A 26,703-nucleotide genomic window follows, 5' to 3' on the forward strand; every position below is an offset into this window, starting at 1 on the left:
AGAGCCCAAAGCGGGACTCGAATCCACAAACTGTGAGATCATGACCTGAGCCAAGATCGAGTCGAACACTTAACCAACGGAGCCACCCGGGCACCCCGAGGATGGAACCTTCTAAGAACGCCTCAGCATCTAGTCTGCTGTACTAATGAGATGAAGGGAACCTTTGGTAGGTACCCTGGTATTCAGTTTCACTGGCTGCTTCAGTAGAAGATACTAGAACACCTTGTCATGTTCTGCCTTCTATCATTAGAATTGTTGGTGTTCTCTTCTTATGTCCCCTCCTAAACTTGAGGGCTGGCACTAGGTTTTAGAAATTTCTGCAGTGCTTAGCATTTGATTTGTATGTGACAGAGAATTTCATTCATTTATTGAAAAAATAAATTTGAGTGCAAGATGGTGGGGGTTTGTTGAATGGATGAGAGACTCATTTAAAAACAGATTTCACTAAGCCTTTGACTTTTGCAACCAGAAACAATTCAATTCCTTGTGAGTTTTGAGAGAACTTCCCTCTTGGAAGGCTTAGGCTGTGACTTACGGAAGCCAAGAGACAACTGGGCAGAGGGAGTGGAACTTCAGCTGGTGTCCCCTGCCCCCCACATACATATGCCCATGAGCACCCTACATAGGCACTGAAATGTCACTGCCGTCTTCTCCTTTCTTATGGCTGATCTTAAAGTTCACGTAACACATTTCACCTATATCACAGTGACAGCTGCCTAGATGTTCACCCCTCTCCCCAAACCTCTGTCAGCAACTCCTACAGCCTCCGGGATTCCAAGAATTAAGTTGGGGGATGGGAGGGGGAAAGACACGGAGTATTTAGCTCCGGAGAAATCCAGCAGAGGCCAGAAAACCTGAGGCATGTTCCCCAGCTGCCTCCTGCGCCGGTGTCTGGCTGTCTGGCGAGCAGGGCCAGTTGGTGACTCCGGCTCTGGCAGGAGCGCTGAAAGGTCGGCATGCCCAGGCAAGCACTTAGGTGCGGCCAGCAGATGGCACATGTGTGTGGCTTGGGAGACAAAACCAGCCGCAGACCCATGTGCTATTGCCACCTGGTGGCCAGAAAAGACAAGGCACGATCCTTTTGCTCTCTAGGTCAGTCTAGAATTTCGCAACCCTACCCCACCCCACCCACCCCCTTTCCGCCCCAAACCAGCTTAAGCAACATTCAGTAGACACTGCCAGGCAGGGAGGAGGCCGACCTGCCACATGCTGCCCTTCTAGTCGGCTACCTGCTTCCTTCCTTCCCTTCGGGTCTGGCTTTCTGGTCTTATCTTGCTGCGCTCTAACCCCGCCCTGACCCAGTAGCAACAATGAAGGAAGCCAACATTTAACCTGCCTCTTACTATGCACTGTGAACTGTTCTAAGCACTTACATGTGCTAACTCATTTAATTCTCATAAAAGCTCAATTAGGCGGATGCTCTTACCATTCACATTTTGCAGCAAAGAAACTAAGGCTCAGAGAGATTAAGTCACTCAGTCTGGTTCAGAGGCTTGTGCTCTTCATCACTACCCACTATTGCCCCCATGTTAACTCCCTGAACAGACCTTTGAAAAAAAATACAAAACCTTGAGGATAGAAGTAAGGTTGCAGAGCATGTAGTTGGCTTAAGTGTGAATTGTTGCTTCATTTCCAATGGCAAAACACACAAAATGGCCCAGAGCAGTGGTCAGCAGGTACCTAGGCACCGAGCTTTGAATTCCTAGCAGCCACTCAGCCACTCAACTCTACCCTCCCTGCCTCCCAAATTCTGACCCCAGGACTCAGCCCCTAAGGAGCTGGACTGGAAACCTGCCTGCCCTTTGCAGCCTGTCCAGCCACACAAGTCCCTTGTATCCTGGTGAAAGGGAAGCTTCCCTGCCACCTGCCGCATCTTCCCCGCACCTGCCAGGACAAAGGCTCTGGGGGATGCGGCTACTTGGCGACCGCTGGGGTGCTGGTAGAGGAGCTAGCTCATCGGCCGCTTGACATCTGAGTCCCCTGACGTACTCTGGCCCACCTATGGCCCTGCCTGCTCTTGTTTCCCAGAGCCACCCTCTGGAAGGACAGGGTCCCACCACACAGAGGCACAGGACAGAGCTCAACCCGCACAGAGCTACAGTTTATTCAGTAGTATGGGGAAATGAAAAAGAAACACAAAACCCTACTGTATTTACAGTAACAATCAAACTGTACAATCTGATGGTTAGTATCAAGTTAGCATCCAGCATCTTTGTATTTTTTAAGTCAAGTCATCAGTAGTTAAAAACCAGTTAAATTTTTAACCCTTTGCAGGAATTGCTGAGGGGAGAGGTCGGGGGAGAATCCATGGCAGAAAAGCCCCAAACCAGCCTTACAAATGAGAAACAGGAACATTTTTTTCCCCACCCATAGCCTCTTTTTCTAGCCACTTGCTCCAGAGCAAAGTCAGTGACAAGTCAGGAATACATACTCAAATGAATTGCAGTTTGCAAAACTGAGGAGGCCGGAGGAGAGAGGAGGCAGGAGATGACGGCCTGGAGCGAGGCGGAGGGCCTCAGGCCCCCACGCCAGGATCGCTGGGTACACACCCACCCCATTTCGGCCACATTGGACCCCCTGGGACCGGACATGAACCCATCTCAATACAAAAAGCAAATAAATAAAATATATATTAACTCTCTCTTCACAAGGAGCTGGGGTGGGCGTGGGAGAGGGGGAGAAAGAGGAACAGGACCCGGTCCTTTGAAGAAGAGAGCCAATTCCAAGAAGGGGTTAAAAATAGAACATGTCTCAGAGGCCACAGCAGGTCAGACAGTGGGATTCGTCTGATCTGGGGAGGGTGGGTGAGTGGACACCAGAACCCAGGCTTGAGACCTGTGCTTGAGACCTCTGGGGGCGACTGAGCCAGCCCTGCTTTTCCTCTTCCTCCCTGTCCCACCCACACCACAACAAAGAAGCACAACTTAACACATGACTGGCCTTCCCTATGCGGGTCAGGCAGGGAAATGAAGCACTTCTGGGTCAGCGAACTGAGCATACGCCTGGGCTGCAGCATGTGGCCAGAGTCCAGGGAAAGGAGAGGGGCTGGGGTGGCCCGGCCGCCGCCCAGGGGCACGGGTTCCCCTTAAAATGTGTTCATGCAGCATTTGGGGATCCAGGGGCGTGGAGTCCTTCTGCCCCCTCACCGGACAGGGCTTTTTCAGTTCCTGGGAGGGGCGGCAGAGGCAGGGTGTGGAGTGCCCTCCACCTTGACGCCCTCACCATACTGAGGCCTGCCGGGTGCAGCCTGCAGGGCTCGATGCCCTTGGGTGCATGTGGCTTTGTCCTTTCCTTTTGGTGATGGCAAATGAGGGGCGGGCCCCCCAAAAGTCCCTCTCCTCCCAGAGGCACAGCAGATGGGAAACTGAGGAGAGGCTGGGAAGTATCCTGGGAGGTCCTATCCTCTTTGGGAAGGGAAAGGGGAGTCAGTTTCCAGCATATAAAAAAAATTAATCCCTGAAGTCATGAAGAGTGGAGATCCTTTTTTAAATTCTTTTTTCCTCTTTTCTGAAAAAACGTTATCTTGGAGATGTTGGCCCCAGGGGTCCAAAGTGCAGTGAAGGGGATGGTGGGGGAGGGAGTTGGCACTAGATGGCCTTGGGTGGGGTGGGCGCCCCTCCCGGCAAGGCCCAGGCTCCTCAGATGGACGTTTCGTCGCTGCTGCGGGCAGGCGGTGGGGAGCAAGGGCAGGATAGAGCACAAGACAGGAGTGGGGGCATGAGTGCAGCTGGGGAAGGTAAGGGAGCCTCAGGGTGTAGGAACCACCGGCCCAGGGTTAATGCAGGAAGTTAAAGAAGAGAAATCTGGAGAGGCAGGAAAGGAAAGTGACAGAAAAGGCAGACGGGGTTAGTCGGAGCAGAGAAGACAGGGAGAAGCTTCCACCAGGAGAAGGAAACAGAAAAGCAACCCCAGCTCCCCGCCCTCCCTCACTTTGCCCGAAGCGGGCTGAACTGACCCCACGGGGCACCACGGTCTGTGGGCATGTCACAGTAAGGGAGCTGGGCCACACTGGCCCATGCGTCGGGGGACTGCCTGCCAGAGCAGCGTGGGGAGGCCTGAAAGCAGCTGTGAGCCCAGCCAGGGCCTCTGAGGGGCTGCGCCCGGTCCCGCCCAGCCAGCCCCACTCACTCGGAGCCCGACGAGTCCTCGTCCACCGTGCCCGCCTTGATACTCATGGCGATGGGCATGACCCCATTCAGCTGCTCCTGGAGACTCTGCCGCGGGGGAGGGCGGGGAGGGGGCCCGCCCCGGCTGCCCTCGCTGGCCGAGGAGGCCCGAGACGACCCTGTGCCCTGCTCCAAGGGCAGCCGCAGGAGGCTGCTCTTCTCACTGATGGCAGGCAGACACTTCTTCTTGAGGATGCCTGTGGGGCGGGGCAGGCACCATGAGGAGCAGGTGGTAGGCTCGTGGGACTGCCCCAGAGGGTCCTACAAGCCACAGGGCAAAAGTGACATTGTGAGCGAGCCACATGAGGGAGCATGGCAGCTGGGCACGGCCCGCTCACCTTTGTGAGGTTGAGCAGAAGGGCCTGGAAGGGGGCCCAGGGACCCCTCCCGAGGCAGGGCATCTCCATTCTCCCATGGACGCTCCTCAGAGGGCCCATTGCCACTACTCTCCTTTGCTGTGGTCCCAAAGTCTCCGGGCCAGGGAGCCTTCCCCGGCCCTGGGCCCCCATCTGGTGGAGAAAGGAAGTTGGTAAGGCCCAGAGAAGACAGAGAGCTAGGAAGTTGCTACCCTAGGAATTCCAGGCCCTTTGCCCTCCCATTGCCCCCCGCAAAGGCCAAAGCCCTGGCGCCGGCCCACCCTTGGGGGTACTGTGCAAGGGCAGCCTCTCAGCGCCAGGCCCCAGCAGGCTGTCCCATCCTGGCTCTCCAGGGAAGGCGGCCTCCTCCTCCTCTTCCTCTTCCTCCTCCTCACTGTCTGATGAGTGAGTAGAGGCATAAGAGCCACTCTGGTCATCTTCCAGGGACAGGTCACTGTCGGAGTCTGTGTCAGGATCTGGAAGGTGGGGGACAAATCATGGCTGACCCACCTGCCTCTGCATACCCTCCACAAAAGCCAGGCAGCTGCCCCCAAATGCCATCAGGGGCTTCTGTCCTCACCATGCTGCTGGTCTTGGCCTTCCAGGAATAGGCTACTTGGGTCCCCAAGGCCAGGGGGCCCTTGGCTAGGGTTCAGTGAGGACTCCTCCCTGAGAAGACAAGGCCATGTTACAGAGGTCAGCCCAGCCCCTTGCCTGGTGTCCCATTCTTTTTTCTCTCTCTGGTTTCCCAGTTCCTGCCCCATGCCTCTCTTACTTCTTTTTTTTTTTTTAAGTTTATTTATTTTGAGAGAGAGAATGTGTGTGCACACGTTGAGGAGGGGCAGAGAGAGAGAATCCCAAGCAGGCTCCACACTGTTAGCAGGAAGCCCGATACAGGGCTCAAACCCATGAACCATGAGATCATGACCTGAGCTGAAGTTGGACACTCAACCGACTGAGCCACCCAGGCGCCCCCCTCCTGCTTCTAACTTAAGCTGCCACTGGCCAGCCAGCCACCATGTGTGCTATTCAACTCCCAGCAGGTGGCTGGCCTGGTTTCTCCCCTTGTGGGTGCCTCCATCACCAGGGCTCACCTCAGCAAGAAGGGGATGTAGCTGGGCTGACTCTTGCCCGAGCGGCTGGCACTGTGTAGAGAGCCTGCTGAGTCTCCATAGGGCTGGTACAGCCGCCCATCTGCATAGGGGCTGGGGCAGTTGTAGGACTAGGCAGGGAACGGAGAGGTCAGTAGGTGTGGGGAGCAGGCGGGGGTGGCCCGAGGCTGGGGAGTAGAAGGGCTGAAGGAGCTTGCCCTAAGTTCTACTTCCTACATGCCCAGGTCTGAGAGAGAGAGGCCTCACTTCTCTGCTCCCCGCCGACGCCCACATCAGGGCTGAGTAGCAGCCATAGCTCTGCTGTAGCTCTGCCAGCCCTATGCACCCCAAGTACCCTGGACTCAGCTATATAAGGGCTTCCTGGTAAAAAAAAAAAAAAAAAAAAGGTACAAGGAATTATCTCCCGAGAATGTGCTAGAGAAAGGAAATCTACCAAGATTCATGAGGGATTCTCAGATGGTGGGCATTCGTGACCGGGTCACCTCTCTTGGTCACTTCCTCACCTACTCTTCCTAGGTCTATACTCAACTCTTCTGAGACAAAAATTTTCCTCCGCACTCCCATGTCCCCCTCTTCCCAGGCCACACCTACCATTTCACCACCCCTTCCTCCTTCCAGGAAAGGATGTAAAAATGAAGAAAAAGTGGGGCAAAAAGCACAGAGAACAAGCTCCTTGGGCCTTCTGCCTCTTCCTCTCTGCCCTAGACCCCTCCACTTCCCTGATCCCTGACTCCCTCACCGAGGTCAGGGTGGACTTGGTGGTCAGCGCAGGGTCAGGGCTTGGCTTGCGGCTGCAGGCAAACTTGAGTGCTTTCCGGACCTCCTTGCTGAGCACCACGTAGGAGAGGAAGATGAAGGGGCCCTGGCAGGTGAGAGGCAGCAGCTAAGTGTGGAATCGGGCACCCCACGGCCAAGTCTCCCACCCCCATCTCCATGGGGCTGGGCCAGGTACCTGGATGCAATTGCAGGCAGCAAAGAGGTAGTGGAAGAGGAGGGTGTCACTGTTGACAGAGAGCAAAGCCAGCAGCCATGTGGCGCTCAGCAGCAAGAGGACGGCGAAGGAGGGCCGCAGGCCTGAGCTGGAGACGGGGAGGCTGTGAGCCAGGCCAGGAGGCCTGCCACACCGATGCCTGCCCCCTGCCCAGGCACCCACTCCCCATACTCACACAGGGCCTTTCTTCTCAAAGCCCTGCCGCTGGGCAGCACAGGAGGCGCGGGCCGCCAGGGTGTACAAGAAGACACTCATCTAGCGGGGAGAGTGATCGTCACGGGACAGACAGCTTCTACTCAACCCTACGGGGGCCCCGCAGCTTCCCCATTCCTAAATAGGGGGACACGCTCCGCCTGCTTGCCCCCAGCCCACTTTCTAGCACCTACCGAGACAGCAAAGGCCACAGGGCCAGCAAAACTCCAGATGAGCGTATCATAGATGGAGAGCCAGCAGAAGTCAGGGTTCCCATAGCCCTCAGGGTCCAGGCCCACAGCTAGACCTGGGGGAATGGTGACAGCACGGGAAGGGGTGGTAGGGCCTTGGGAATCAGTCAGGTGTCAAGTGGGCTCACAGGGCCAGGTGCAGAGGATGAGAGGTTCCACCCACCATGTGTCCAGGCCGACTTGTCCAGGATGGGGACCTGACCCCTGGTGGGGAGCCTCAGGGGCCAAGAGGGAAGCCTACTGAGAACTTGGCCTGGGTCATGGGGGTGTGGGGCCTCTGGGCCTGGTATGTGTGGGAGAATGTGGCCTGAAGGTGGATCCAGGGCCTAGGGGCGCAGAACCTCAGGCCCAGGGAGGGGGTGGGAGATACCTGTGATGAAGGCAGGCACACCCCAGCCCAGCATATAGTAGAAGCGCATGGGGCCAGCGTTGACGTCGCGCACCTCAGTGAGTGCCCGGTACAGGTGCAAGGCCTCCAGCAGGGCCCAGGAGAAGGTGCAGAGGTACAGGAAGTGCAGCAGGATGGCAATGACTGTACAAGCAAACTGGGGGCCCGGCCACACCAGGTCAGTGACCAGGGCATACCCAGAGGGTGCCTTCCATCATGTCAGGGGGGCTGGGTGTTGGGTGGTGCTTTGGAGGGGGAGGGCCTGGGTGTTGGGTGGTGCTTCGGAAAGTGTGGGCCAGAGGAAGGTACTCCTACGGGGGGTGGGGGGTGGGTAGGGGGAGTGAGGGGGAGCTGGAGAAGAAGAAACCATTGGCTGGGTACTGGGCTCTATCGGAGGTCCTGCTGCAGAAGCAGGGATGGGGCGGGGCACTGGTAGGACTCATAGGAAACCTGGGAGGACTGGAAGTTATGGATGGTCTCCAGGTGAGGAGAGATATCTTACAGGGAGGTCGGCCTGGTTGATTCCTAGGAGGAAGACCAGCTGGGCCAGGCCCAGAGCAGCAGTCAGGTTGCGTCGGATGCCATGCTGGTTGGAGCGTAGGGCACGCAGGACAGTGAGGAAGAGGAAGGTGAGCAACAGGGCAGCCAAGGTGACTCCGAGGGCCACATATGTCAGTGTCTTCAGCGGCAGAATCTCCCCATTCTGCAGAGCAGGGAGCAGGAAGACAGGAGAATTAGGAAAAACAGAGCCTGAGAATCCAGCCCGGTGCCCTGGGCTCCCGCCCCTAGCTCCTTGGCTGCCCCAGGGGAATCGAACCTCCCGCCGGGACACGTCCATGAGCACGGCGAAGCTCGTCATGTGGTTGCACTGGCAGCTGACGTGGCTCTCGTTGCGGAAGACGACCTCGCAGCCCCGGGCCGACCAGCCACCTGTGCCGCTAACCCTGCATGAGGGAGGCAGGGGCAGGAGACAGGAGGGTAAGGCACCCAGGGCCTTAGCGCTCTGCCCAAAGCCCTGGGGGTAGGGCAGTTTAGGCTCACAGGATCGAATGGTTCCAGAAGACACAGATGGGCTTAGTGCGCTCTTCTGTCTCCAGCAGCCGGAACTGCACCGTGACTGGCTTGTCCAGGGCTCGGGGCAGAAGTTCCTCATCGTCGTGGACGCTGATGCTCACTACAGGCGTGTTGATGACAGGGCGTTTGGGGACTCTGATGAGGAACAGGCAGGTACACAGTCACTATGGCAGTCTCGTGGCTGAGGGAACACCCGTCATCAGTCACACCTGGCCCCGACCCCGGGCCTCTCTCTATGTCTCAGCACTCATGCTCCCCACCCGCATCCCACCCACCCCGTGTCTCCTCAGGTGCTCACCTCAGGCTGCGCTTGTCAGGGTCATAGTTATGGGGCAGCAGCCCAGCCAGGGTGCGGTAGATGATGACGCTGGCCACAGCCTCACCCTGGCTCAGCTCTGGGTGCCGTCGCTGACGCCGGGCCAGCTCCTCTGGCTCCTGGGTCTCTCCAGGGCCCACAGGCCTGACCATGGTGGGTGTTTCTGGGACCAAGACACTGTCTGCTCAGCTGGGGCCTGCTCAGATGCCCCAGCCTGGCCCCTGAGACACCCTCCGGCTCCCCAACTGACCTCTGAAGACAGAATCAGGCAGGATGACTGTCGTCTCGAGGTCGGGGGGCCGCTCTCCCCGCAGCGCCTCATAGCGGGGCAGCTTGGCCCCCGCAAAGTTCCCCTTGTCCAAGCGAACGACAGAGATGACTAGGAAGGGGAGGTCACAGGTCAGACCCGGAGTCAGGCCCCCAGCACAGGGGCTGTCTCCACAACCCCTCCCTGACCCAGCCTCACCGATGTTGGGTGTGACGATGGTGAAGGGGCTCAGGTAGGTGTGCCGCATGTTTTGAGCCAGGGCACTGGCGTAGGCCTCATAGTGCTGGAGCAGCCAGGCCGTGCCACCCTCCGTCTGCTGGATCAGCTCCCAGTGCCGCTTGTTGGCCGCATCCAGGAGGGCGCTACCCACACGCAGCAGATTCTGGGGGGGGTGGGGGGCATGGTCACAGTGGGCTGCAGCCCCACGCCTTCTGAGCCCCACCACCCGGGCCCACCTGTGCCTCGACCAGCCCTGGCTACCCACCCCAACCATGCCACTCCTTCAAACTTTCCCTCCTCTGGAACTAGGAGCTTCCCAGGCCTTGTGCCTGGGTCCACACACATGGCTACATGCTGATCCCTCCCCAGCCGGGTGAGGTGGGCAGGGCCTCTGCTCTGAGGAAGCTGGCTGCACCAGGCCCCAATACACACATTAGTTCCTATCAGCATCTTGCTAGGAAAAGAGCTGAAAGGAGATGCTCTAAATTCCATGGCTCAAGGGGACTCCCGGAGGCCTCACACCAACTGGGAGGTCCCCAAAGGCAGGGATGGAGAGTGCTCCCCACAGAGCCCTCAGCTTGGCCCAGAAACAGGCTCACTCACCACGACCCCCATCTAACCAGCCAGCCCTGCCCCATCCAAGCCCCACCTCGGTGAAGTGCACATCCTGTGTGGCGGACAGCCCAAAGCCCCGCTGGGCACTCTCATGGGCCAGCAGCCGTGTGGCCAACTGGTAGGCCACCTTGACATCACTGCCAAAGTAGCCAGACGTGTGCTGTGTGGCATTGCGCAGAAGCAGAGCCAGCCGCTGGGAGCGCCCCGAGTCCAGACCTGATTCATTCCGCTGTAGCCGCTCGGCCTAGGATGGAGCCAGACAGGGCGGGGATGGAGGAAGGTCAGCACCGGAGGAGAGCAGTGAGGTCCCCAGAGGGCAGGACTGGAATTCTGGTGTAAAAGGGCCTCCGGAAAGGGGAGAATGGCCATTCCAGGTGGGGAGACCCAGAGGCAGGGGTTGGAATTCCAAAAGCCCCTTTCTCAAACTAGCAGCAATGAGGGGAGAGAGGAGGTTCACTTACAAAGCCCTTTAGTTCTGAGAAGGTGACTGATGTGCAGTTGAAAAGGTTTGGGGGGAGCCACCCCCTGTGTTCATCACAGTGGCGCACGGCAGTCCCTGGGGAAAGGAAGCCCAGACGGCAGGCCTCAGGACAGAGACAGGAGGCTTCCGGAACCTGCCAGGGATCCTGGGCACCAGTACCTCATGGACCAGAGACAGGAGAAAAGCAAACAAGGGCCCTGCCTTCCTGAGGCCCAGATGAGAAGAGGTAGAAACCCCTGTGAGATGGGCCCAAACAAAGATGCAGGAGCCTGGGGCACACACTCTCCTCAAGCCCCCAGACACACATCACTGTCCCTCGGCACCTTGTGCTCTGTGTCACTCTCTGCTTATACAGTCAAATGCTCTGCCCCTGAACTATACCCCCATGTCACTCTCTGCTTATGAACTCTGTTCATCATCTCAGTCCGAGGACCAGGACTGGGGCTGGGTCCCCTGGAATAGCACCCAACAGCCCCTACTCCCCAGATTGCCTTTCTAGTGGCGTTAACTCCTGCTCCAGGCATTTAGTTGAGGATGGGAAGGAACCCTGTGTTATTCATCTTTGAATCTCCAGTACCCAGCCCTGTGACTGTATACTGCAGGTGTTTCAGCATTTTTGTTAAGAATTCAAGATGTAGGTGCCCTTCATCCCAGCAACCCTGGGGGCAGAGGAGCAGTGTGGAACATAGATTCTCCAGGACCTGGAGACCAGAGATAGGTCCGGGGGTCTACAGCCAGCCCCAGTGATGAGAGGCAGAGCCCAGCACTTACCGAAGGAGCCTTTGGGGCAGGGAGCAGCAGCGGGCAGCCCAAAGCGGGTACGGGGCCACCAGATCCCAGCCTCGATGGCCCTTGGGCAGCTGTCGTAATTCACTGCAGGCAAACACAGAGGGTCACCCAGGAGTAGCTGTCCCCCTGCAGCTCTGCAAAGGCCCCCAGCCCTCAGTGGCCCCAGACCTGCAACCAGCCCCTGCTCCTGGCCTCCCTGGGACATTGGGACCTGGCACACAGCACGAGAGCCACCGACCCAGCATGGAGGCCCACCTTCACAGCCATTGGTGGTGACCTCAGCAAAAGGGTTGTCACAGCGGTCACACTGGCGCCCAATGACCCCTGGCTTGCATGGACACTGGCCGTCCTCAGGGTCACAGACACGAGACAAAGAGCCCGTAGGGTAGCAGTCACAGAGGAGGCAGGTGGGGCTGCCAGGGGGCCGGTAGTGGTTCTCCTGAGAAGGGGGACAGAGGATGCAGGTCACTGGCTCAGGCTCTCTCCTCCTAGATGCTCATGGATTATTTCAGCTGTGGCCCCTTTGGAGGGAGGCTCGCTGACTTCAGGTCCCCCCAAGAGTGGTACTGAAAATATTTAACTGGTAACAATTTTCGGTTTAGCCCATCAGTGAGACGCCAGCCAGTCAGAGCGGGTTGCAGACAACCGGCGATGCCAGCTTAGAGCTCACTGGTGAGGTATCTGAGTCCCGCACACCCCAGACATAGCAGAGCATAGGGCCACTCGTCCACCCCGTCAGAGCAAGGGCACACAGCCCTGAGCTCTCTGCAGGAAGGCTTTCTCCACCGCCTCCCTGAAGGGCCCAGGAGGCCATGTGGAGGCCAGGTCGGGGCTGTCACCTTGCAGTGGCACTCGCCGCTTGTCTTGTTGCAGTCTGGGTCGAAGCCTTTGCTGACGTCACAGTTGCACGGGCCGCATGTGGGGTGTCCCCACCAGCCTCGGGGGCAAGGCTGGTCAATCCTGCAGAGAGGAGCCCAGGTGGACATGAGCTCCCTCTGCCAGCCCTGTCTGCTGTAGCCTTGTGCGGCCCTTCTGACTGTGGCTGTGGCTCAGCCAGGTTCGTGGTTCCCTGAGGGACACCCTAGAGATAGGCAGCAGTCGTGCCCTGGTCCACTTACCTGGTCTCACAATATGGCCCGAGGTAATTTTGGGGGCACTCGCAGGTGTAGCCATGGGGGGCACTGGGCTTTCGGATACACACGGACTGATGCTCACATGGGTTCAGGTCACACACATTAGTACAGTTGTCACCATAGTAACCTGGGGCCATAAGGATGAGAGAAACTCAACGCCTGCCCTCCCCTGGCACTGTCTTCAAACCTGCCTTCATCCACCTCCTTCCACTCTGAGAATCCTACCAGCTGGCTATGGCTTTGTAGTGCAGGAGACAAGGCTCAGAGAGGTCATATGACCGGCCTCAGGTCGCACAGCAGAGCTGAAATGAGACCCCTGGCACCCACCAACCTGCCCCATTTCCCTGGATCTCTGGCTTACCTGGATCACAGCTACAGGAATAGCTGTCCCAGTCATCACTGCAATAGCTGTTGGCAGGACACGGATTCGAGTCACAGGGGTCTGGCAGGCTACAGCCTGGCTCCACATTGATGCTTTCCCCGCGGCCAGGATCCAGACTGCTAACCCCCTCGGGCGTCTCGCTTACCCTCACACCCTGGGAGGGACAGAGGCAGTGTTGGCCCTCAGTGGAGCGGGCCTCCAGGTGGTGAGGATGGGAACGCAGGGGAGGAGGCTCACCTGCAAACAGCCCCGGAAGCCGCGGGCCACCCCACTGGCTGGCCCAGGCACTCCCCCAACTGTAATGTTGCTCAGGTGCAGCCCGTGCAGCCGGGGGCCTAGGTTGCCCTCTGCCCGCTGCTGCCCGTAGTCGAAGGACAGGATAGCATGGCCAGGGCCCCCAGTGGCTCCCAGCGCCAGCTGTGCATGGTGCCAGTCGCCATCATTGGCCCGGCCTGGCTCCAGCTGAAGAGACGAGGCCTGGAGCCCTGTGCCCTCCACACTCAGCACCACATGGCCTTCCTTCAGCTAGCAGCAGGAGAAAAGAAAAAAGGGTCAGCAGACTGCCTTAATCATCTCTTCTTCTAGCCCACTGTCGTCCTTCCTGGACCACCAAACCCATCCTACTGCCTCGCTGAGGCCAGAGAGGAAAAGGTGTTATTTCCCTCGGGGCCAATAGATGGCAGCAGTGATCCAACAAACTGCTCTAGCGGCCTCTTCCTTGGGGAGAAGAAAAGACCCCACCCGGCCAGCCAGGCCATCTCGGACCAGCCCCCTGGAGGCTACAGCAGCCCTAGTCACTACCCCTCCCTGCATCACCTGCAGGGTGATAGTGCTGCGCCCCCTGGTGACAGCCTGCAGCAGGACACCGTTGGCCTGGCGTGTGCGGAACATGAGGCTGAGGTGCCAGGGCTGGGAGATGGGCAGCGAGAGGCCGTGCCAGGCCACCAGGCTGCTGCCCAGGAAGCGCTGCGGGTTGGTCATTTCTGAGGAGGCAGATAAAGGCAGATTCTGAGGGGTGGAGCAGCCAGGTGCCCCAGGAGGCATGATGCTCAGAGGTGGTGGCTCCGCGGAAGGCAGGGCACTGCCTCTCCTAGTGCCCACTCCTCTCATTGGCCCCACCCTCCAGAGCATTTACCTGTCCTGCGCCTGCCCCACACTGTGCCCAGGCCTGCCTCTGACTGGGCCCTTTGTCTCCAGTGCTACCCTCTCAGGGCTCTGCCCAGACACGCTTTTCCACCTACAGCCCAGCCTGGCCGGGCCCTGCCCAGCGCCTGCCCCAACCCTGCCAGTGTTCCCAGCATTGTTGACAGCCCTCAGGCCTCTGCCGGCTGCCCTCCTACCTTGGGCACAGCTCTTGCCCCCGAAGCCCAGAGGACACTCGCAGCTGAACGCATCCCACTGGTTCACACAGGTGCCCCCATTGTTGCAAGTATTGCTGTCGCACACGTTCTTCTTGGCTGGGCAGCCTAGATGGGAGAGAAAGGGGCTCGGGTTGGGGCTCCAGACAGAGAACTTGCAGCTGGAGGGGCCTGTGAAACCTCCAACATGTCCCCACGCCATGCACCCTCCTTTTTGCACTGGGTTATTGGCCTTGCCCCTGCCCCAGGTCCCCGTACCAGGCACGGTGCCATTGTTGGCGATGAAGTCGGCCAGGTCTACGTGCCGGCTGTCCACCTGCAGGTTCCTCATGCAGCCCACAAAGTGCCGCGTCCGGACAGGGAAGCTCTCAGGCAGGTCAGGTACCCCACCCAGCAGCAGGGGCCCAGTCAGATCCAGAGACCTGGCGGGGCAGAAATGATGGCAACATGGGGGAGCTTCTGGCTCTTCCTTCTCTCCTCCCCCTGCCACCAGGTCAGAGCGGGGAAGGGCCCAGGCAGGAGCCCAGGGGGCCCTGGAGAAAGCACGGGGAAAGCAAGACACCCCAACCTGGAGCCGCTCTCATCTCATACCCACCCCTCCCCAGACTGATCCAAGAGATCAGGCTTCTGCAGAAGCCTGAGCAGGGGCTGAGGGAAGGCCCCCATCCGGATTGGTTTCCATTTCAGGGCCCCCGCTAAGGCCCACCCTTTCAACCTTCCCTCCTCACCCCGCCCCACACCGCGCCCCATCCCTCAGCCCTCTCCCCTGCTCACTTTTTGCTGCCACCCTGGGTACCCTGGGCAGCGCAGGAGTAGTTGCCCAGGACAGCTCCAAAACGCAGGGCCACCCCTGTGTCACAGCCATCCACGGTCACCACAGCCACCTTCTGTTCCGATGGGCCCTGTGGGAGCCCTGTCTGACCTAACAGTGGCTGTGGACAAGGAAGGGCAGAGAAGAGAAACAGTCAACAAGAAGCCCATTAGGTTCACAGGCCAGGCACACACAAAGACACCAGCACATGCGGACACCGCTTTGTACACACATACATACGTGTGTGTGTATATACACACGTGCACATATGCGTGTGCTTGCATGACGTATCTGCTTAACTGCCTTCCTCAATGTCCACTGGAGTGTGTGCCTGTCTAACGGGACAGGGAACACCTAGCACTGCCGGCTGGAAGGGAGACACCCCAGCAAAGTGGCAAGTTCCCATCTGCTTCCCCCTTTCCATCAGAAGTGCCATCCATGACCAGCCCCCCTGGATGAAGCAGCACCTAGGTCTGAGCACCTGAGCCACAGACAGAACCCTCTAGCTCCTTGACCCCTTCCCACACCTACCTTGTTGTAGTACTTCAGCTGTACTGTGTGCCACTGGCCATCACTGACCCCTCCGGGCACGAATGGAGACACAGTGGTGGTCGACTCCCCTGGGGAAAGGACCCCGGTGAGCCAGGACATCAGATGAGGGCTGGGGGTGGGGAGGGTTCGCTCATGGTTGGGACTGGGCCCAGGTTTGGCTGGGAGGGCGTGGGACTTGGGGTCCGGGGCCGAGACACATAGGGCCTTTAGGAGACGGGGAAGGACTTGAGGCAGCCGGGATCACCTGCAGAGAAGGTGAGCTGGACCTGCTCCTGGATCACCTCGAGGGCCACGAAGTCATGTTTCTCATTAAAGCGTCCGTTGTATAACAGCAGTCCATCACGCTCCTTGGTGGCAAACCTGAGCGGGAATTGGGGATGGGGGCAGGGAACGGGACACCCACCTAACCCCAGACATCCCAGACACCCAGCTAGCCCCTCCCTGATCCTACTCAGGACACCCAGAGGGCTGACCCTTGGCTAGGGTTATGGGCTCTGGGGCTAGAACGTGGAAGATGAGCCCGAACCAAAACTTGAACCAGAACCCTGACCTTATGGCTCCCCACCCTCAAAAGCGGGGTAGGAAGAGTGATAAGTGGACCTTGGCGGTGAGGAACGTCCGCTGGCAAAGCGCACAGGCAACTCTTAAGTGCAGGCCTGGCTCCGCCAACAACCTGCTCCAGGCACTGTCGCTGCCTGACCTCTCACTTTGTGTGCAGAACAGGAGACACCCCAGGCTCCCAACACGCTCCCCCCCACCTCACCCCAGGGCCCGGCCACTCACGACAGGGCCAGGGTGAAGTGGAAGCGCTGGCGCAGGCCACGGAAGGTGATGAAGGAGCGGGCCGGGAAGCTGCGTGTGGTCACCTGGCAGTAGGGCTTCTCGAAGTCTCCAGATGGGCAGTCGCACTTGAAGCCACCCACCAGCAGGTTCACGCAGGTGCCCCCGTTCTTGCAGACACCTGGGGTGCAACGGCCTGAACGGGCACTCACCTCGCAGTGCTCACCTGGGCAAGGGGAAAGACAGGATACCACGTGCCTGCGGAGGCCGAGGGGTACTGGGATGCCTCCTTGCCCGGAGATACTTCCCATAACACTCCCAAATTCTCCCAAGCATCTGCACCTCCTTTCATGTGCCCCCCTTCTCCGAGATCTAGGAAACTGGGCTGCTGTGTTTGGCCCACTGTGCCATTCTCACCGCCATCCATTATACTGCTTCCCTGTGAGTTCCTTGAAGCTCCCAGGCCCTTCTGTACTCCTGTTTGAGGCTCAAGTGCACAGGGCTGTCGGGGTCCCTGATAAGGCCCAGGTCCTAGTTAGCCTTTGGTGTCCTGGCTTCCGAGCAAGCTTGGGGGTGTTCTGTTCCCACAGGGGTGAATGCACATGGAGGCAAGAGGCTGCAGGACACCACCAGGGCTGGTGCCAATCCCCCTTCCTCCCACCCTCCCACTGGTGCTTTTGTCCCTGTCAGGCGCCAAGATCAGTTTCCGTCTCTGGGGAAGAGACCAGGCTTCCACTTTGGTTGTCAGAGTTATGGGTGGAGGATGAGGGGTGGGGGAAGCTGGAGACGCCCAGGAATGGGGCAGAGACCTCCCGCCCTGAGTCCTGGGGTCAGACGGAGGCCCTCCGTGCACTTGGGAAAGGCTGACAGATTGGAGACCTGAGCCCTGGGAGCAGACCAGGATTTCAGCGGAGGGACTGAAAATTCCAACAACATCAGACAGGGAAATCCACCCCTTTCTCTCCCTCCCCATTCCCAGATTCTAGAGATAGGTTCTCAGCTCCTGTGCCTAGTGACTGGCTCTTGTTTCCATGGAAACTGTTGTTCGCCTACTCTAAGCCCCCCTCCCCATCCTCCTGGACAAAGACTCCCCTCCCCTCCCCCAAGCCCTCCCTTCCCTTCCACCCCCCACCCAGAGCAGACTGAGAAGAGTCAAGTCTGGCAAGTTCTGGGCAGGAGGATGCAGCAGGGAAGGCGGTAGGATCTGCCAGCCAATGGTGGCAGAGCCAGTAGGCATGGCTGTGGAGGAGAGCGAGTAGGCCTAACCTCTCTGGGAAGGAAGGGCCCAGGGAGTAGAGAAGGGGATGTCCTGAGGAGAAACAGGAGACTGCAGGGCGGGTTCAGGAGCACAAAGCAGAGGCTGGGGAGGAGATGCCTAAAGATCCAGGTCACAGGCCAACTGGGAGGCCTGAGCCTTTTTCCAACACCTGGGCAGGGGTGGAGCTATTCTGCTCAGGGTCACAAAGGTACCGACCTTCCCCACACCCAAACCCCTCCAGTTTTTTCTGTGCCTTCTTCTCAGTACCCGGGGAAGAAAAGCACAGGCTGCAGCCCAAAAAGGTAACTTCCTTAGTGGTGGGGAGACCAGATTCCAGGCCCAGCCTCAGGTCTAGTCAAGCTGTGAGGTGAGACTCAGAACAAGCCACCTGATCTCAGGGGTCTCTTAAATCACAGCCGATGCCTTCCAAGGGCTGGCTCTTTACATGTATTAAGTTGATTAAATTTCTCCTTACAACTACGCTGTGAGGTAAATCAATTCATTATCTCCATTTAAAAGTACTGAGACACAGAGAGGTTAAGGAACTTGCCAAGGTCACACAACGATGACTAGTGGCAAAGCTGGAATATAAACCGAGCAGGCTGCGTCTAGAGCAGCTGCTGACCTCACTTACACGGCCTGGGATGAGGGTGGGGAGTGCTGGGAGAAAGTGGGCTCCCCCTCCTCCCTCCCCAGGAGGTTGTTGTAGAGGAGCAAGTGGGATTTACGGATGGTCAGTGTAACCTGTATCTTACTCTGGAAAGGAACAACGCGGCCCCAGTCCTTCGCCAGATCCGTGCTCGCACCTACGCGTTAGCCCCGAAGATCACCCCCCGACCCCACCCCCACCCCAGCTCACCCGTGTAGCCATCGCGACAGAGGCAGGTGTAGCCACCCTCTCGGCTGCGGCAGCGCCCATGGGGGCCGCAGGGCCGCGAGTAGCAGAGGTCCACCTCGGTCTCGCAGTAGTCGCCCGTGAAGCCGGGTGGGCAGCGGCAGCGCAGCCCCCCGACCGGGTGGATGGGCCGGAAGAGCACGGAGGAGGAGGCGATGAAGGGCGCGGAGGAGTCGAAGCGCAGCACGGACACACAGCGCATGTAGTTCTCGCAGGGCTCGCGCAGACAGATGTTGTCGTCGAAGGGTAGCACGCGCTGCGCCGAGATGGCCGTGAGCAGACTGCGGTTCAGGTACAGACGCTCCTGCAGGTCCTCGGAGGGCAGGAAGGGCGGCCCACCCCCGGGCCCAGGCGGCTGGCCCACCGACAGGCTCACATTGAGGATGTGGCCGCCAGGGGCGTCGGTGTCTCGCTGCACGTTGAAGACCACAACGTGGTCTGGGGGTGTGGCCAGCGTGGCAGCCACCGCCTGGATGAAGAGACCCAGTAGGGGGGACAGGAAACGCTCTGGCGACATGTCCTCCAGGCGCAGCGTGATGCTGTGCGTGAGCATCTCATCCGTGATGATGGTGACACGCAGTGCACACTGGGCAGTAACACTGTGCACGCCATCTGCAGATAAGTGACATGGGTTGGGTCCTGGCGCAGGGCTGGGGAGGGCAGGGGTGCCGAACCATAGGCCCAGCCTCTGGCAGGAGCACCTCAAGCAGGGAGTAGGGGCTGAAATGCAGCCCACACACTCCTGAATTGCCCAGCTGCCACAATGGGCTCCCTTTTCTAATTGACAAAAAGTGCCCAAGAAACTACATGTAGGGAAGTCACACATTGTGGGATCAGCCCCCACCCACACTTAAGGTGATTCCATTTTCAGTAGTTCTCTTTGCATACTTTCCAGAAACCCTGCATTGTGAAGAGCGGCATGTCTTTTAGTGTTTGTACACCTTTCCCTGCCCAAGCCACAAGTCTTGCTCCCTTATACCAAATTCCAGGCTTCCCTGCACAAGAATCCAATTTTGCATTTCTTAACCTTTCTACAAGGGCCCAGAGCACCACGAGATACCCACAAAAATGATCATCCTGCCCCTCAGCCTCTATACCTGGACATTACCATAACCCTGACCCTGGCTGTGCTCCCTCCTCCCCCACTGAGGCAGAGTGGGGGGTGAACTGGGTCAGTGGGCCACCCAGTCCCCCTCCCACTGAGCCCCATGGCTGCTTGGGCGCAAGTCTGCTATCCCCATAGCAACGCCCCACACAAAGCATTCTTCCCGCCCAACTCTCTGGGCTGCTGAAAATAGCCTGGGGGGGCCTCACCCCAGGAAATCCAGCTGGGCCACCTTTCCTGGGGCTGCACCACCCATTGCCCTGATGCTGTGAGAGATTGGGGGTGGGCAGAGATGGAAGGATCTGGGCAGCTCTCCAACCTGAAACCCCAGAAGAGCCCCACTAGGCTGATCTCTCCTCTGGCCTTGGGCCTCTAGCTATTCATCACCCACTTGGCTCACCACGTTGCACCCAAATGCCTGTCACACCTGCAGGACACACACACACTGATAAACAACTAAGTGCTAACACACTCTAGTGTCTCACTCCTCCCACACTCTAAGCCCAGAAATACCATCCACACCTGAATGCACTGGATTTTATTTAGCTCAAAAATGAAAGCAGGAGGCCAGGAGGGAGGAGGAAATGGCTTGGCAGGGCTCTAAAGGGTATTCGTTTTTTTAATTTATGACAACGTTCTACACGTAGTAGGTGTTCAGTGAATGCTAAGATGTTGATGTCTCCATAGTGAGGAAATGGTCTTTCAAACACAGGAGGAGCCCTGAGTTGGTATTAGAAAGGAACCCCTAGCAGGAACAGGGCAGGAGATGGTGTTTCTGGGGTGGGGAGGGATTAGGGGAGGGACCTGGGAACAGATTCTGCTTCTCTGTCATACCTATTTGAGGTGGCTAACTACACCAGGCAGCTCAGTTCATCCAGGGAAGGCTGAACGCAGCCAGCCATCTCAGCCATGCCCTTGGCCCACCCACCTGCCCTCCAGCCTCATGGTCTGGGACTGCGGAAGCCTGCCTGCTCTCACCAGCAAGCGTGCCTGTCATTCCCCACTTCTGCTCCTCCCACTCTTGTCTAGAGCTACCAAACATGCTGTGCCTTCCCACCTGGCCTACCCACAGTCCTCCTACTTCTCTAACCTGCCCCCAGCTCACCTACTCCAGGAAGCCTGCCCAGATTTATGACCTCAGGTTCTACTTTCCTCCCTCTTTCAGACCACCCTGCACTGAGGTGTGGAGCTGGCACAGGACTCTCAGGCCTGGTGCCTCTGTCTAGTGATTCCTTGATGGGACAGTCCCTCCAGGCAGAAAGCGGCCGAAGAGTCCACACAGAGCTCCTAACTGATTAGGGAGTGGAGCGGGCAATCAAAGCCAGTGAGCAAGAGAAACCTCACCACCACTCAGCCCCAGGAACAAGCCTCCTCTCTGTGTCTCTCCACTGCCATCCCAGGCCCCGCCCACGCCCCTCACCCAGTATGTCTCTGTTGCTTCCCATCTGGTCCACCATCTGTGGCCACCTGCCCCCTCTTCTGTGGTCCCTCATCCCCGGCAGTCAACCTACTGCTTCCTCTTTGTTCCTCTCCCTTGCCTTGACCTAGGTCACCCCCCTCAGGTGTCAAGGAGGGATGGGAACAGAGGTACCAGGTCCCAGACTGTGGCAGAATCAGGCTCCAAGCCTCCCTTCCCCTGGCAGATGTGCCAGCAGGAGCCGTAGGCCTGTGGGGGAGGGGTGGGGGAGGGGGCGTGCTGGGGTGGCTCCGCGAGCTGACCAGACCATGCACAGGAGCCTGTATGTCCCAGCAGGAGAAGGGCCATCCAGTCCGAGCTAGGGCAGCTTCAGACACAGGGGACAAGAGACAGGGGAGTCAGAGGGGCATGAACATGGAGAGCCCACAGGGGAAAGCAAAGATCCAGAGTGGAAAAAGTGGGAAAGGAGGAGAGAGCCACCCTGGAGATGGGGAGAGGGCGGTGAAGTGGGGCAGAGCAGGAGGGCCCCCATGGGCAGGGGCAGGGGCAGGGGCGGGAAAGAAAGAAAGACAAAGAACAAGAGAAGGAAAACAAAGGGGCAGTGGGAGTCAATTCCCCCTCACCCCAGCCTCCCTGAACTTTGGGGTTGCCGTGGTGACTGCCTCCAAGGGTCAGGGCTTAGGGGCCAGGGTGGGGCCAGGGCTGGGGGGCCAGGGCTGGAGGGCCAGCCTGAGGCCTTCCCTTCTGAGCTTCCCTCAGGGAGAGGTGGTCAGGGGCTCTGCCCACACAGCCTGAAGGCCGGCTGGGGCCTCCTCAGTGTCCTGTCACACTCACCTAGGACAGGCTGGGGGAAGGACAGGAAGGAGAGGCCCTTCTTTTCCGTCCCTCCCCACAGCCTGCTTCTCCCAGCAGAGAAGGGTACAGGACACAGGGACTCCAGCCCTTTACTTCCTCCTCCCGGAGGGAAGCTGAAGCTTCAAGAGGCACAGAGCCTGGTCCACTTCTAAAACCTCATATGCCCTGGCTCTTGTGGCCACCTGAGGGAGCAGGGCAGGAGAGGCATCTGTCCAGGAAGGCCCCAGAGTGGGGAGGGGGCTGACCACACTCTGCATCTCAAAAGCTTCTCATTCCTCTCTAGGCCCAGACTCCCTGGGGTGGCATACAGGGGTGCCAGACTCTTTTTCTCCCCCCTGGTGTGTCTGGAGTGGGGTATCTTGGCCCATCCATCCCTAGGGTGCCTCTAACAAGAGGGTACCTTATGGGGTAACAGTTGTTCCCAGGCTTGGGGAAGGGGCTTGGCACCCTGGGGCTGGGCCCCTCCTTGCCACTGCCAATCACTCCCATAGCCGACAGAGAAGACAGAATGGCGCCCCCCTCGACTCGCTCCCCCAGCCCTCTGTCCAGGGAGTCGGCAGGCTGAGCGCTTGGCCAAGCAGCAGGAATGCCGAGCCTGGGTCCTGGCCAGGCTCCCACGCCCCAGGAGTCTTTTCTCTCCCCACCGGAGCAGGGGGCTCTGCCCTTAAAGGCCACCAATTCCCTCACTCATCCTGGCCCCCATACCCCATTCCCTGAGTCCTGGCTGCTCACAGCCAGCAGGGAAGGCCTAGCATCCAAAGAAGAGCCCGTGGGGTGGCAAGGGGGCCCAGGAGGCCTCAGCCGGGCCCTGGCTTCACCGCAGCCCCTCCCCCAAGCTGGACCCCGAACCATGGCCTCTGACAGTGGGGTCTGTTTGGACAGAGACAATGAGCTCTGGCTTCACTTCCTGCGGGAGCTCTGAACGGGTAGCCTGGCCAGGCTCCTTCTGCCTGGAGGGAAAAGAATGCACTAGACAAAGTCCCCCTCAGCCAGTCTGGGGCTCAGCCGGGAGCCAGAAGGAGCCAGAAGAGGCCCGACAGCAGGGTCCTGACCCCGCGGCGGCAACCCTGTGCCCCATAGCCTTCTGCTCTGTCAGAAGGCTGTTATGAGATCACAAGAATACCCTGCCGGGTGGGCATGCAGGGGTGCTGAGGGGACCGGCTCACCTCCCTGCCCCACACACAACACAGTCCTCTCTACCCTTCCCCCAGCAATCCTGGTCCCCCAGTCTTCCACACGCCTTTTTTTTTTTTATAATTCTTGGCAGCCATATCCAGGGCAGCCTTGCCACACTTCCCCTGCCACGTCATAGGGTGGAAGGCAGGGGGCAGCCAACCGAAGCAGCCCAGCCCAGCCTGGGGCGGCAGGCGGGGCCTGCACCAGCTGCCAGGATTCCTAGGGCTCCTTCCCAAGCTGCTTCCCGCCCCTCAACCTCTGTGCCAGGCGCTGGGCAGAGAGGTGGGTCCAAGGCTCCTCCCTGGATGGCAGCCCGGGCCCTCCTCCAGGGGCCACCCCCACCTCACACCACCTGGGCCCTTCCTTACCTGACACTAGCACGCTCATGATGGCCTCCAGAGGCCGGTTGTTGTCCAAGGCCCGGCTCAGCCTCAGTTCGCCTGTGGAAGCATTGAGCAGGACCAGGCTGAGTTCATTGCCCCGCTCAAAGCTGTAAGTCAGGCTGTCGGAGATGTCAGGGTCATGGGCAGGCACACGGCCGATGGCGCCCCCAGGGAAACTGCTTGAGCGGTTGGTGACGTAGTTGTTGAAAAGGATCTCAAAGTTGCCCAGCACCGGTGGGTTGTCGTTGCGGTCAAGTAAGCGGACGTGGACAGTAGCCCGGCTCACCAGGGGAGCCGACGTGGCCTGGATGACCAGGATGTATTCAGGCCGGTCCTCGTAGTCCAAGTCTACCAGAGCGGTCAGCTCCCCAGAGAAGATGTCCAGTTGGAAGACCTCAGGGATGTTGCCCTCCACTATCTGGTACATGATCTGGGCATTGGTGCCTTCGTCAGGGTCAGTGGCTGTGACCCGGGCCACGGCCAACCCGATGGGGCTGTTCTCTTCCACAAACACATCAAACTCGTCCTGCTCAAAGACAGGTGGATTGTCATTCACATCCAACACAGTGACCGTCACTTCCATGGGTGTGCGGGTCGGAGGCATCCCCTTGTCCACCGCATATGCCCGCAAAATGTACTGGGCCACGTTCTCACGATCCAGCCTCCTAAGCGTTCTCACGATGCCTGAGGTGGACTCCACAATAAAGTCACCATCTCCATCATCACCCCCTTGGAAGGTGTAGAAGACCCTGCCATTAAGGCCAGAGTCACGGTCAGTGGCCGAGATCTGCAGCACACTGGTAAAGGGGGGCACATCCTCATAAACGCTGCCCTGGTAGGAGTCACGCAGGAACTGAGGGGCGTTGTCATTCACATCATTCACCAGTATCTCCAGGTAAGTCGTGTCAGACTTCTGGGGAATGCCATTGTCCCGGGCGGTGATGGCCAGGGTATAAGACACTTGGTCCTCATAATCCAGCTCAGCCTGGGTGGTGACAGCCCCTGTGTCTGCATCAATGCGGAACTGAGGGATGCTGTCCTCCATAAAGTAGGTGATGCGCGCATTCTCACCTGTATCCTCATCCGTGGCACTGATCAGCACCACCGTGGTGCCTGCTGGCCGGTCCTCATTAACATTCACTGTATAGTGGGAGCTCTGAAAGACAGGCCGGTGCGTGTTGGCATCAGTGACATTCACTACCACCTGTGCCGTGTCCTGCCGCGTGCCATCAGAGGCAGTGACGGCTAGCACATATTGCCGCTCAAGCTTGTAGTCCAATGGCAGGGCGAGCGACACTAGCCCACCACCACTCTGGCTGGTGATGGAAAAGCGGTTGCGGGTGTTGCCACTGGTGATCTGGTAGGTGATGACACTGTGGGCATCACGGTCCACAGCTGACACGGTTACCACACTGGTGCCCACAGCTGCATCCTCGTTGAGTCTCACCGTGTACTCTGGTTGGGTAAAGGTGGGGTTGTTGTCGTTGACATCCAGGATGGTCACACTGACACTAGCTGAAGCAGTGAGCACTGGGGTCCCGTGGTCTCGGGCTTCTACCCCAAAGCTATAGAAATCAACCTCTTCCCGGTCCAGCTCGGCTGCCACAGAGATCCAGCCTGTGCCATTGTTGATGGCAAAGGGGAAGTCATGCCCAACCCCAGCAAGGCGGTATTCCAGGCGGGCATTGTCACCAGCATCAGCGTCAATGGCCTGGACATGGAGAACCAGGTAGCCTAAGGGGACACTCTCCAGCACAGTCGCCTGGAAGGGGGTGCTGACAAAGATGGGGGCATTGTCATTAATATCCAGGACTTGCACTGTCACCAGGCCAGAGACATTGGAGAGTGGGGGGCGGCCACCATCCTGTGCTCTAACCCGTAGGGTATACTCCTTGGTCGTCTCATAGTCAAGAGGGCTCACCACATCCAGAGCTCCAGTCTGGGCATCCAGGTAAAACTGTCCCCGAGCATTGCCGCTCATGATGCTATAATGCACCAAGGCGTTGCTGCCCTTGTCTCGATCCGAGGCTGTGACCCGGAGCACCGGGGCCCCTGGGGTCACATCCTCACGCACCTGGACCACGTAGCGCTTCTCACTGAACTGAGGGGCATTGTCATTGTCATCTTCCACAGATAGGAACACAGCGGCAGTGGCACTCCGTGGACCGGGGTCCCGACCCTGGTCACTTGCTTCCACTGTCAACTGGTAGGATTCTACTTCTTCCCTATCCACAGGGCCACGAGTTCGGATCACCCCAGAGCGAGGGTCAATCTCAAAGACTTCAGAGGGGCTGCCACCAGGGCCCTCCAGTAGGCGGTACAGAATATTGGCATTGGGAGGGGCATCACCATCTGTGGCTCTGACAGTGAGCACCTCATAGCCAACCTCCAGGTTCTCCCTGAGGCTCTCCTTGTACTCCTGCTGCTCAAAAACAGGATCATGATCATTGGTGTCAGTCACCAAGATGGTAAGTGTGGCCAGGGCACTGCGTCGGGGCATGCCATGATCCTGTGCCGTGACCCTGAAGACATGGGTGCTCTTGGTCTCACGATCTAGCTCCTCAGCTGTAGTTACAGTGCCCGTGATCGGGTCCAAAGAAAAGAAATGTTTGGAGCGGCTATCAAAGAGGGCGTCCATGGTGTACTCAAGCCGGCCTGCCTCACCCTCATCTGGGTCAATGGCCCGGAGGGATGCCACAGGGGTACCTGCTGGTTGGTTCTCAGGCACTGTGGCCTGGTAGCTGGGGGGCTGGAACTGGGGAGCTGTATTCACATTTCTTTTCCGCCGCCCGCCCATGGACTCTTCTGCTGACCTTTCCCCTGCCCTGAGTCCCGTGGTCTGCACCAGCTTGCAGGACTGGCATCTCAGTCGTGGGGCCTTTAAGCACAGGTGTTCCTGGGGCAGGGTGAGCTTGCCCTGAGGGGAAAGGTGGCCTCCAATGCCCAAGAGGCGACAGCTCCATGGGCAGCTTTCAGGGGCTGGCGGCAGAGGGATGTGGACCCCGGATTCTGGACACCAGACCCTCAGACCGTCGTGGTGGGGCACCAAGTGGCCAGTCAGCTCCGTCCCTCCATCCTTGCAGCGGCTAGTGTAGAGCCAGAGGTTGGAGGCTGAGGCTGGACAGAGCCAGCCCACGGGGGCGCAGGCCCCTGAGGAGCCACGTCCCCCGGGCCCCAGGGAACGACAGGGCCCCACTTGGTCTCCCAGCAGTGGCGGCAGTAGCAGCAGCAGCAGCAACAGCAGCAGCAGCGGCGGCGGCGGCGGCGGCGGCGGCGGCGGCGGCAGCAGTAGCGTTGGAAAGGGCACACGGGCTGCCCGGCTCTGCATCTCTCCCTGCTCCCGGCCGGCCGGGTCAACCGCGGCGGCGGCTCCTCCTCCG

General features: G+C 58.9%; 1 protein-coding gene across 2 annotated transcripts; it reads right to left on the minus strand.

Annotated features, from left to right (window-relative positions):
* Positions 1-2,080: 2,080 nt before the first annotated feature.
* On the minus strand, positions 2,081-26,697 carry CELSR2 (cadherin EGF LAG seven-pass G-type receptor 2). 2 transcript variants are annotated; one of them, XM_029948182.1, is made up of 34 exons: positions 23,309-26,697; positions 18,352-18,999; positions 16,238-16,460; positions 15,699-15,814; positions 15,434-15,522; positions 14,866-15,023; positions 14,350-14,513; positions 14,074-14,199; positions 13,550-13,716; positions 12,971-13,258; positions 12,713-12,887; positions 12,337-12,478; positions 12,058-12,178; positions 11,474-11,657; positions 11,201-11,302; positions 10,410-10,504; positions 9,983-10,192; positions 9,313-9,496; positions 9,097-9,225; positions 8,829-9,009; positions 8,498-8,665; positions 8,274-8,400; positions 7,959-8,159; positions 7,439-7,613; positions 7,012-7,124; positions 6,801-6,880; positions 6,587-6,713; positions 6,374-6,496; positions 5,617-5,744; positions 5,103-5,191; positions 4,804-4,998; positions 4,505-4,675; positions 4,129-4,363; positions 2,081-3,803 (listed from the first exon to the last, which is right to left on the minus strand). In XM_029948182.1, the coding sequence occupies exons 1-34, from the start codon at positions 26,649-26,651 to the stop codon at positions 3,776-3,778; spliced, it is 8,805 nt and encodes a 2,934-aa protein (XP_029804042.1). In that variant the 5' UTR covers positions 26,652-26,697; the 3' UTR covers positions 2,081-3,775. The 2 variants fall into 2 exon arrangements, with proteins under 2 accessions (XP_029804042.1, XP_029804043.1); XM_029948183.1 differs by lacking the exon at positions 4,505-4,675.
* Between the last annotated feature and the right edge of the window lie 6 nt (positions 26,698-26,703).

The sequence above is a fragment of the Suricata suricatta genome, chromosome 8 (genome assembly GCF_006229205.1).
Source record: "Suricata suricatta isolate VVHF042 chromosome 8, meerkat_22Aug2017_6uvM2_HiC, whole genome shotgun sequence".
Classification (NCBI taxonomy): Eukaryota; Metazoa; Chordata; class Mammalia; order Carnivora; family Herpestidae; genus Suricata; species Suricata suricatta.

Bases quoted from the DNA above. Each gene is read 5' to 3' on its own strand.
- CELSR2 (XM_029948182.1), bottom strand. From the start codon at position 26,651: ATGCAGAGCCGGGCAGCCCGTGTGCCCTTTCCAACGCTACTGCTGCCG. The intron at 8,401-8,497 runs GTGAGCCTAAAC...TCCCTCATGCAG, and splicing joins TTCTGGAACCATTCGATCCT to GGTTAGCGGCACAGGTGGCT. The intron at 4,676-4,803 runs GTGGGCCGGCGC...TTTCTCCACCAG, and splicing joins CTTGCACAGTACCCCCAAGG to ATGGGGGCCCAGGGCCGGGG.